Consider the following 10,994-nt stretch of genomic DNA (forward strand, 5'->3'; position numbering starts at 1 on the left):
TGCACTAAGCAAAAGCTCTTTTTTCTGAGGGGGCTGGGGATGCGCGAGGGTGGAGTTAAGGGGAAGTGACGTAGGTCACCCCAGCAATATGATTGCGACCGGCACAGCTGCTCTGCCAGCCTGGCAAGAGCCAGTATCTGGCACTGCCGGCACACCAGACCTCACCGGCTGTGCTGCTTGTTTGTATTATTTGGCGCGAAAAGCGGTTCACAACATTGTAATTAGCACGTAAGCTAATGGATTAGGTCGGGATTTCCGAAAACTTTGTTTCAGTCATTATCGTATCGCTGAGATTCTACTGTTCACCACCGTCAGGCATGCCATTATGGATCACTGTTGCTAACCCTATTGCGATGAGCATCTTCAGCTATCTGCTCAGCATCGTGCATGGTGTTGTGCATAGCGTTGTGCGTAGTGCCGTTGTAAGCTCACTGCGCACTTTTAATAGGCGGTAACCAACATGCACCGTCATTCTCTGCTGCCTCTTTAAGTGGGATTGTTTTTCAAGTGCACACAGGCACGAAGAAAGCTGACTGCACATAGCCTACAGTCTGCCGGCAAACGCTTGCATATGATATGGAATGTGTACTGGCATAGTACGAGGCTATCTCAAGTTCTTGCCTGCAAGACCAGCACCGATTGTTGCCTTAGCATGCATATTCGAATGTCAAAAATTTCCTCCTGTCCCGTAAAAGGGCCTGTGCGCCCGTTTGCGTTGCAGCGCGTGCTACCAGTGGTTACGTTTCCACAATGTATGGCTTTGTCATCGCGTAAGCTTGTAACATATTTTTTTTTTTTTGTCGTTCTGTGCTTCAACAGCCTCGAAAACATGAAAATCCAAAACTAGCCCGTGAAACTGAATATTTCAGGAAAATTCACAGATCAGACAAATGCAGAGCTGCACACAGAGTCGGATCACACATTCTTCTTTTCGCAAGCTTTCTTTTCATTTGTGCCATGTGGTAAATCACGTGACCCTTACGTACAGAGCATTAAAACTTGGTAAGCTTCTCACATATGGGTGCATTCACTCAATGCTGGCCCCTCTCAGGATAAAGACTTGCGAAGTGCTTTGCTGGACCAGCTGATAAAAAACAGTGTCGTTATTACAATGCGGTCTAATCCACCGTTGTTGCTCTGTGGCTATGGTGTTGGGCTGCTGAGCATGAGGTCGCGGGATCGAATCTCGGCTACGGCGGCCGCATTTCGATGGGGGTGAAATGCGAAAACACCCGTGTACTTAGATTTAGGTGCACGTTAAAGAAAACCCAGGTGGTCCATATTTCCAGAGTCCCCCACTACGGCGTGCCTCATAATTGTGGTTTTGGCACATAATATCCCATAATTTTAATAACAATGTGGTCTTTTCGCAATGCTGCATTTGCGAGAGTGAGTTTTCGGAGCAATGAAAAGGCGGCAAAAACATTGAAGGGCACTTTGTAAATTCCAAAGTGTGTTCGGCGAAAGCCTGTGCCCATTCGACTGACTACCGCCGCTTGCGCATTCGCTCATTCTTCTTCTGGCGTTTGGTCTCGGGGAAATCCACATTGTTGGGGTGCTTCTCTGAACCGCTTGCCGTGGTGACACAGAGAATCTTGTTGCTGATATGCGAAAAATACCTGGTCTTTAGAATTGCGTCTTATGTCCACATTTTGTTTGACGCCATATGTGACAGGTACAGCAGACACTTGCCTTTCTTGGTGTTCCTGCCGTGAAAAAGGTGTCCTGTGTTGGACAGTTTCTGCAACATGGCACTGTAGCCCACACATTGCCGTTTCCTAACCAGTCCACGCACTGCTGTTCAACATCGAGCGTGCAGCTGCAATGCAAACAAATCTCTGATAGACTGCTGCGTTCGACTACCGAGGCGAATTTTTCCAACAAGGGTGCTTGCCAGTGCCGCCTGGCTGAGGCTATGAACACACTGTCTATGACAGTGTGTTCATAGTAAGCAATGCGCTACATACGAATTGCGCGGAACAATCGGCACCACGAGGCAGCAAGTAACTGTGTTTCAATGAAGCAGCGCCAGATTCGCTCGGTAGCAGATTGTTGTACAAACGGGACATTCGCATCAGGGAAAGCCGGACAAGTCGTCCACTCTGTCGCTGGGTTCCCTGCCGAAGTTTCCAAATACTGCTCACCTCTGTCCATTTGCACCAATGCACGGTCGTGTGAGACAGGTGAAACTTTTCACCTCTGTGGAAACGAGAAAGAAAACACCTCGCACTGCGTATTTTTAGGTAACATTTATCGTGGCATTGCATTTATTTATCTTTATCAGTAGTGGTGCGGTGCATGGCGGGAGACGCAAATTTGTTTTTGGCAGTTTAGTGCATAATTATGCAGCATTCCTGCCAGGCATGTACATGTACTAACGAGGTTTCACTGTAACGTGTGATTGAACAAAATGCTGGACGCGCAGATTCAACACCAGTGGAACTCGAAGAACAATTGCAGCTTTACAATTAAACTTTGTGGGCTTGGCTGGTCCTGTGGTTTAAACTTAGGGTGCGGTCAGTGCTGGGTCAACTGGGCTTCGGTAATTTCAGTTACTTTCACTGGCAACATGGCCGGCGAGAATGCCGGTGACATATCAAAGCCAAAATATTGCTATTTCTGCTTAACTCGTGCAGTTGGAGTCCGAATTATTGAATGGTGCATTGTAAAGTATAACATTTTGATCGTTCTTATACATCAGTGGTGGTGCTTCGACGCATTCCGAATTATCAGTCGGCGGTTGTACTGAAATGCTGTATTATCTGTACCAGAGGCATCATTCTAACCTGCCCGGCCGCTTGTGATTCCCCTTCGCACAGGTGAAGAAGGACCCCAAGACAGGCCAGTCTAAAGGCTTTGGCTTCATCCGCTTCTCCAGCTACGAGTCCCAGGTGAGGGCCCTGTCCAAGCGGCATCTCATCGATGGCCGCTGGTGTGACGTCAAGATCCCAAACTCCAAAGTGAGTGCTCAAGTAAGGCCACCTTCGCTCTTACTCTTGACTCTCTTCTCTTTGGCCCTACGTGGGCTGCTCGTTGCCTGGACAGTTGGCAGATTCAAGCTTTGGAGTGCAGTCAGCATTCAAGGCCTTCCACAGAAGCAGCAGATGTGCTTCTGCGTGCATCAGTGAGGGAAAAGTGCAAGCTCTCAGGGTTGCATTGCGTACTATGGATCTACTTGGGTGCCAAATGTTTCAAGAAAACTCAATTGTTGCCCCATGTTCAGAGCACATGCTCTATGGGCATGCCAGCACCGTGATGACAGTAGTCTTCGCTGCTTTTCCGCTGTACTTTGGTTTAAAGCAACATTGAGGGCCTAGGCATTGTGTATTTTTCCAGCGAATGTCAAGGGGAAGTGGAGGGATGAGTCTCATCAACCCCACTCTCATTGTAGTATCATTTTATTCTCTGCTTACGTTTTGATCTCAAAAGCTAAGTGGGTTTTTCATGGCACAAACACTACATGCATCTCACCATAGTTGGCTTTCAGCCCAGTAAACACTACTGCTACCAGCATGCTTTGCATCAGTGGTGGTGCATTGCGACAGTTGTGGGGGGAAGCTTGTTCTGCAATCTGTATGTTGTGCAGTTGTACCACACCCTAGTAAAATATGGAGTCCAAGCCCATTACAATGGATCTGCATACGTGAGATTTTCACATTTAACATACCATACGTCGTGGTGTGTCGATGTTATTCTGGCACCAAATTCTACTTATAGCGGGGTTAAATCGTATCAGACTATCGGCTGCAATAGACATAATTGGTGGCAAAATTTTCTCTAGATAAAGTATATACCACAAACTTTTTTACTGCAACGATGTGTGCATGTGGCTGTGCACTGCTTGTAACTTTCTCCTGCCACTTGCGGAAGCTTCCCGCAACTTCGTGTCACGCAACACCATGCTGTCAAATGGCGACTGCGCTAGCTCGTCATCGCCCACCACTGTTGGCTCGGTGCTGCTAGGCCTAGTCAGTTCTAGCAGATGGTGCTTCAAAAGAGGCTGACGATAACAAAATAATTTTGAGCATAAGCTTGCCTTGATGTCATGAACATTCATAAACATCCAGAAAATAATAAAGTAAGAGAAAAGATGCAACAAAAGACAACTCAGTTTTGCCCAAAGGGTGGAGCAGTGACAGCGATAGCAAGGTTTGGCATCGTGCTTGGACTCCTTGGTCAGTGCACTTATAGCCAAGTGTGCACAACGAGCATACCATAGCAGAAGGCAAAACGCTGCCAACGCTCCGCTTCCACTTAAGTGTATGTAGTGTTGATTCGTTACCATTCATTGTCTAGAAGGCTTGTTACTGGAACGAAATCTTTAGTGCCAAATGTAAGACCCACAAAGCGTACAAAAATTGCACCAGAACCAGGTTTTACCTAATGACAAAGGCTTTTACTGTCTTACAGCTGAGCATGTCTGCGATAGGTTTGTTTGATCAGGTTTACTGTGGTTATTGACATGTGGCACATACCCTTTGGTGGCATGCAGGACGGCCAGGCGTCAGAGCTTAGCCGCAAGGTGTTTGTGGGCCGCTGCACCGAGGACCTGAGCTCGGACGACCTACGTGACTACTTCTCCAAGTTCGGCGAGGTGACGGATGTGTTTATCCCCAAGCCGTTCCGTGCGTTTGCTTTTGTCACCTTCGTCGACCCAGACGTGGCACAATCACTGTGCGGCGAGGACCACATCATTCGCGGCACCAGCATTCATGTCAGCAACGCGGTGCCGAAGAGCGAGGCGGCACCTTCGTCGCACCACCACGCTCTGGGGCCGCTCGCAGGTGGCGGCGGCGGAGCAGGTGGGGGCGCTGGGGGAAGGGGCCCGGGCGCTGGCCCCGCCCACAGGGGCGGGCCTCTCGACGTGGGCCGGCCTGCCGGTCAGGGTGCAGCATACGCGACACCAGGGCCCTTCCCGGGCGCACACCACTTGGCACCCCACGGTGGCTGGGGCCATCAGGCAGCTGGGGGAGCACATCGTGGTGCCGACCTGCCAAACCTCCTTGGCGGCAGCCTGGGCATGGGGCCCCTGGGGGCGGCACAGGCGCAGGCCACACAACCGCAGGGTGTGAACACCACCCCTCCCACACTGGGCATGGGTGCACTCAACCTGGGCGCTGCGACCCTGCCCCTCAGCTCTGCCGTTGTGGCAGCCCTGGGGCAGGCAGCAGGCTTTGGGCTTTTCGGGGGGTCGTTCCAGGGGGGCGCAGGAGACCAGGGTCCCGGGGGGCCCCCACCGCCTAACTCGGGTGCCGGCGGGTCGGGCTCCTTCTTGGGCTGGATGGGACAAGGAGGGGCCGGGCAGGCGGGCGGCTCCGGTGACGCCGGGGCGGGCCAAGGTGGACCCTGGCCCCAGCGCGAGGGCAAGCAGGGCTTCGGCATGTCCGTTTCCCCCTGAGCGACTGCGCTCACTGGGGGACCGTTTGGTCTGCCCGCTCTCTGGTGGCACTGGTGCACTCTGGGGGCCGCATTTGTGCCCTGTCAGCCACTTGGCAAACTTGTATTGGTCTCGCGATTGGTCCAAGGCATGGGAGGGACATGTGGTGACTAGTAGAGGGTAAAAGAAGCCACCATTGCCACTTATGCTTCTGGGTGCCACGTGAGTGTGTTGGCACAGTTGATACGATCAAAGTGAAATGTGCGTTGTCTTGGCTAATGCATTTGACTGCTGTTTTCCCATGGCCGCCCGAGTGCACTGGTGCGGCCGCCCCGGGGAGGTTGTAACAGGGAGAGTCCTTATCGCGCACTGGCTTGTACTGACGGAGGAAATCGGCTGCTGCTGCACTGGGGGTTGCGTTGGTGTTGGAGGTGCGGGTCGGGAGGAGGGAGGTGGCGCGGCCGCCAGCAACTCCGTCCGGGTGTCGTGTGGTATGTCTGGCCTGTGCGTGTGGGTGTGTCTGGTGGTTCGCGTGGGCCTCTGCCGGCCTCCCTCCTCCTTCTGGGCAGATGCATTACAAGTGTGTGGGGCCTGCGAGGACAAAAGCCCGTGCGAATGTCACGTGTATTTAAGGCGTGCATGGTGCGTGTCTGGAGGAGTCTCTCTCTTGCCACTGCTCTGTCTCTTCTCTCTCTATTTTTCCCTTTCCTTCTGCTGTACATAAACCTGTATCATTTCTAGAGCAAGTTGTTCTGTGCATACATGCATGCGTGAGGCGGGATTCTTAAGATGCACTCCCATTCTTTCTTCTGACTGCTCATGGTATCTGAGGCTCGGCATCGATTGGCTTTTCCTTTAAATTTTGCAGCGTTTTTGTCCCTTGGGCGAGTGCCGTGCAAGGTAACCTTAAACTGAAGAGTTAAGGGCAGACCTTTTTTTACAGTGTGTTTGTGTGCAGGCAACCTTGAATGAAGAGCTGGGACAGACATGTTTTTACTGTGCATCTGCGTGGGTCTTCGGGCAACGAGAAATTCTCTCAGTGTACTTAGCCACAGGCACCATGAGCATTCAGGCCTCCTGTTTACCTTGACTGGCGCACAGGAAACAATCGCTGCATTGCATTTTGCAAGTCAATTGGCACGCTCGTGCGAAATATTCTAGCTGCCGCTGCTGATGCCCCAAATCGTTGTGAAAGCCCTGGGTAGTGTGATTGCAGATTGGTGCGCAGAGAACGCTTAGTTTTGCGCAACTGTGCGAGTGCATTTGCAGAGCGCTTTTCAAGTATGAGTGCTCGCTCGAGTGCAAAGAAGCATTGACGAGGAGCTGTCATCGCCACAAATGTGGCTCCTCTGATAGTGCGTACCTGTCAGTTTAGGTAACAGCTGTGAAATCGGTGCATTGCGTGATGAGCCGACTTTTCTTGTGGTGGCTCTGCTTATCTGGGCTTTCTCTTGCTCCGTATGCCTGTCCAGGATACAAGGCGAGAGTTTATACTCGTGCGACAACTTGCTGTGTGCTACGTAGCTAGCTGGCTTTGCTTAGATAGGTTTGTAAGGAATTCACTTTCGTTCGTTGCTGTCGGCTTGCCTCTCTCTGTGAGCCAGTCACTCGCTCGTCTTCCTTTTGGTGACAGGAATGCCTCAAACTATTGTGGCCAATAGTACTTTCAGGTGTACATTAAGTAGCAGTTTGCTGCATCATCAGCTGGGGATGATGGGTGCCTGGAACAGCAGCAGCCTGGCATTCTTTGGCTCGCTGCGTGTCTGTGTGTCAAGCCTCTGCTTGCTTCAGTAACCAAAGCTTCCTTTGGATCGTTTGGGACGCCACTCTTGTCGTGGCCTTCACACGCATGCGTACGACCGCACTGCTTTCACTGCTGGCTTGTACTTTGGTGCAACATCTAGCGCTGCTGATTCCATCGTGTCTTCTTTTTTTGCACACTGACTAGAAGAAAAAAGATCCACACGGTCGCCACTGCATTTTAGGCGTGCATTCTGCCGATTGCTTTTTCTGTGGGCAGAGAGGAGGCGATCGGGTACTGCGAGTTGTACTTTGTATCTGGCTGCGTGCTTTCGGTACTGGTGAAAGGCAGGCACACTTCATTGTAAATCCATCTGCACATCTCTGTTGCACGTGGAATGCCGAGTGGTGATTACCCAGCGCTTTTTTGTTCTTCGTGTCGTGGCCTCCTGGTCTGGCTGGCCGCATCTGCCTGGAAATGAATGCCTTTCACTTTGTAGGGCAGTAGTGGTAGCAGCATGGCGCGTGGGTATGTGCAGCTGCGTGTGGTAGTTCGGGCTTCGTAGGCGGTTTGCAGGAGTGGGTTCCTTTCTCCAGCCAGCACTCTTCTAGCTGCATCGCTCTATCTTTGGCTGTGGCGAACGACGAGGCGCTGCTGTGAGCAAAGGGGTCGATTATCTCGTGCAATTGTTGCAGCTTCATAGCGGTGTTGCGCTTGCTATAGATATTGCTTGAGCCTCGCAGGTGTGTTCAAAGAGGAAAGAAGCATTTTGGTAGCTTTACAGCGAGATGACATCGAGGGATAGAGAGCTTCACTCTTGAAGGAAACACTGTGCGGGTATCAGCTGCCTGCTGTACGCTGTCATTATATCTATTGCACAGTCTCCTTTGATACAAAGTACCTGTACATGTTTGCAGCGATTCTGCTGCCCAGATATTTGCGAGTACGCTCTCACTTGTTTGGTGTCTGGAAATTGTGCCACCTTAGATGTTTTTGGTTCCTTCATTGAGGAAGCTTACATCAGTTGTCTCTGGTAGATTTCCTGACATTTCAAAAGGAAAAAAAAAAAAAACTTCAGTGCCAGGTGCGCTTTCTTATTAAACGCAGCATGACAAACCTTTCACCTACCCTCCTCATGGTTATAGACAGAGCGTCCACAAGAGAGGCCAAAGTTAGCCGCTTTATGCCGTTAGCTCTTCCGCTTCCTAGAATTAGAGGATCGCTTGGGAGAAGCCAAATTTCTCTGATTATGTAGTTGACCATTGATTTCGAGTGCAGTATTCCATTTCACAGTCCTCAGGAGCATCCATACTTCTTTAGGTCATAGGGTTTTGGTGGCTGAGGGCTCAAGGCTTTGCATCTTGCAGGATTTCAGTCTCTCAGCCTCAAGGTCAAAGTGCAAAGGGCAGCTTTTCAGAAGTCGGCCTCTGCCAAATGATGTCTTGCCTGAAAGTTGCGCGTCGTTCATGTCACACATTACGTTCGACAACACTCTTTGGCATTGACCAGCACAGTGATGACATCTCATCTCGCACATTGGTTCTGCCATTCCTGAGAGGCTGCGTGTGTTGTGACCAGTTGACTGGATGTATGGCGAGTGCAGTCGTGCTGCTAAATGAACCCCAGAGTTTCCATCTCGGGCTGTGGCTTTTGGGTAGGCTGCGACGCTTTCTCCTCAACATCGCTGCATGTGGCGTTTGTACATAATGGGTACATCTGTGCGATCCATACTATCCGTTGGGGTTGCAGGAGCTAGCCTAGCTTGTGCATAAGAGAAATCTGTTGCTGCTGCTGCTTCTGCCACCGACACCACCATCTGCCATTAACTCGATGAAAGGGGAAAGGTGTGGCTACCGGTTTTGCCTGTGCCAGCTGCTTTCTGCATAGATCCCAACTAGTGAACCTGTGGCGGGATCATAAAATATAAAAAGAAAGTTCTGATTGGTTGTGAACCGTGCCAGACACTACACTAGCACAGCTTGCACTGAAGGGCATGGACACTGGCCATTTTGTCTGTGCAAACGCGATCCCATTTTCACGGCACCTGTTGAAATTAAAACCTCGGGTTCTTTATGCTGCGGCCTCACCCGTGCTAGACAAGATTACCTAGGCAGTTGGCCACGAATGCTCTGGACTACAATGCCTGCGCCAGCCGTTTAGAGGGCAGATGCTGTCCTGAGCCGAAGCTCGAGCCTCGGTGGTGGAGGCGGATTGCAGCACTTTGCGCGCTCCTCTCTTGGTGCAGCTGGCATGGCTCAACTGGTAGTCCTCCCTACGCCTGGTCTCTGTTCGTCAGGGTGCGAAAATGCCTCAATTGGTCATCGTCAGTTAGCTCTGTTTTTAGTGGGGGTTTGATGTTTGATGTGGTTTGCCTCCCCGATTGTTTGTTTCTGTTCTTTTTTTTTTTTTTAATGAGTGGTGCACCCATTTGTGGATGTGTACATAGCAAGACGATTGTAACTTTCTCTTTTGTCATCCTCACTTTTTTTAAACCTGCGGAGTGCATGATGATACCCATTGGCTGGAAAACAAACTGGCACACACACTCACAGAAATGACAGTTGCACCTTTCACAGAGTGGATTGCCAGGCAGAAAGACAGTATGTGCTGTGCGGTTGAAGAAAAAAAAAATTTATCGTGGCAATGCTGTTTATATTGTTATAGACTTCCTTCTTGGGTTCTGTATGTAACTTCTTTTTAAAAGGGTGTGTGCGTGTGGTTTTGATTAACACTTTTGTGTGAGCTGTGACGCTTTTAGCACGAAATGACTCGTGGCAAGTTTCGCATTGTGCAGGCTGGTGTTGCAGGCTGGTAATTTCCCAAGGTTTCCATTTAGCTGATGTAAATTTTGGACATACGAAGTGAGATTGGTGTGTAGATATGCTTAAGAAATGATGATTGAATGTGAGAGGAGCAAAATGAAATGTATGAGTGTCAAAGAAAACTTGTTGACCATCTTTGGAACAGCTTTTTCCGATGCCTCATGGCTGATGTGATGGTGTGTTTTGATGGTCATAGTCCAGATGAGAATAACTGTAAATGCTTTGTTTGTTGAGTGCACATGGTTTTTGGAACGAGAGCGTGAGTGCCCAACGTACCTAGTCCTAAAACAAGACTCTGGACAGTGTGTCATTTGTATTACTTGAAAGTGCGAATCTGGCTGCCTTGCTGTGTGAAGCGAGACTGGGAAATTACCAGCCGCATTGGTCGGAACAACGGTCCCATTTTTTTTCTTCATTGGCAGGGTTTCTGCCGTCTTATACATTGGCTCTCATTGACAGTGCACATCTGTGGCTGTGCTGTAAGAAGTAGCACACCTGTTGGCACGCGTGACAAGAAATGCTGTCGGAAAAACCAGGCCTTGTATTGGACATTGGCAATATCGTAGCACGACAGATGCTTCTGGGCTTTCTGCCAACTGATCGCACGCTGACATAACCGACAAAGGGTGGATTCCGTTTTTGACGGGGCTCTTTCGCTAGAGCTAAAGCACCTGCACTTGCGAGGTTATTTGTGCCTGTTTCTGATTCTTGAGTGGCTGCTCCGAGCACGTAGACTTCTGACCGGTGCTCTGGCACCTAAGCTTGAGGAACTCTGCCTTCACAGTGCGCATACTTGCCAGAGAGCATGTGGAACAACAAGAGCAGCAGTGAGCAGCCTGTTTCTCTTTGTAGTAAAAAGAGAGTGCGTGTGTGTGCATTTTTTTCTCTCCCTTTTTCTTGCTCGGTGGTCTTGGTGTAAAGTGAGTGTGCACAACAAAGATGTGTATTACCTTTAGTTGGTCATTGCTGTGGGTGGAGTGCGTGTGTGATGCATGTTGTGTATGATGTGTGTTGCGGCAAACAGGAAACGAATAAAAGCCGTTTCTATATCGGA

At 50.1% G+C, this 10,994-nt stretch overlaps 1 protein-coding gene across 2 annotated transcripts in view; it reads left to right on the forward strand.

Moving 5' to 3' along the window:
• Positions 1 to 10,994, forward strand: part of LOC119445726 (TAR DNA-binding protein 43) — a 28,422-nt gene extending 17,428 nt beyond the window's left edge. The window contains exons 3-4 of one of the 2 annotated variants that reach the window (XM_037710013.2): positions 2,820 to 2,972; positions 4,493 to 10,994. In XM_037710013.2, coding sequence (XP_037565941.1) covers positions 2,820 to 2,972; positions 4,493 to 5,398 — 1,059 coding nt within the window. In that variant the 3' untranslated portion in view covers positions 5,399 to 10,994. The remainder of the gene's footprint in view (positions 1 to 2,819; positions 2,973 to 4,492) is intronic. The other variant, XM_037710014.2, reaches the window with a different exon arrangement.

This window comes from Dermacentor silvarum, chromosome 3 (assembly GCF_013339745.2).
Source record: "Dermacentor silvarum isolate Dsil-2018 chromosome 3, BIME_Dsil_1.4, whole genome shotgun sequence".
NCBI lineage: Eukaryota > Metazoa > Arthropoda > Arachnida > Ixodida > Ixodidae > Dermacentor > Dermacentor silvarum.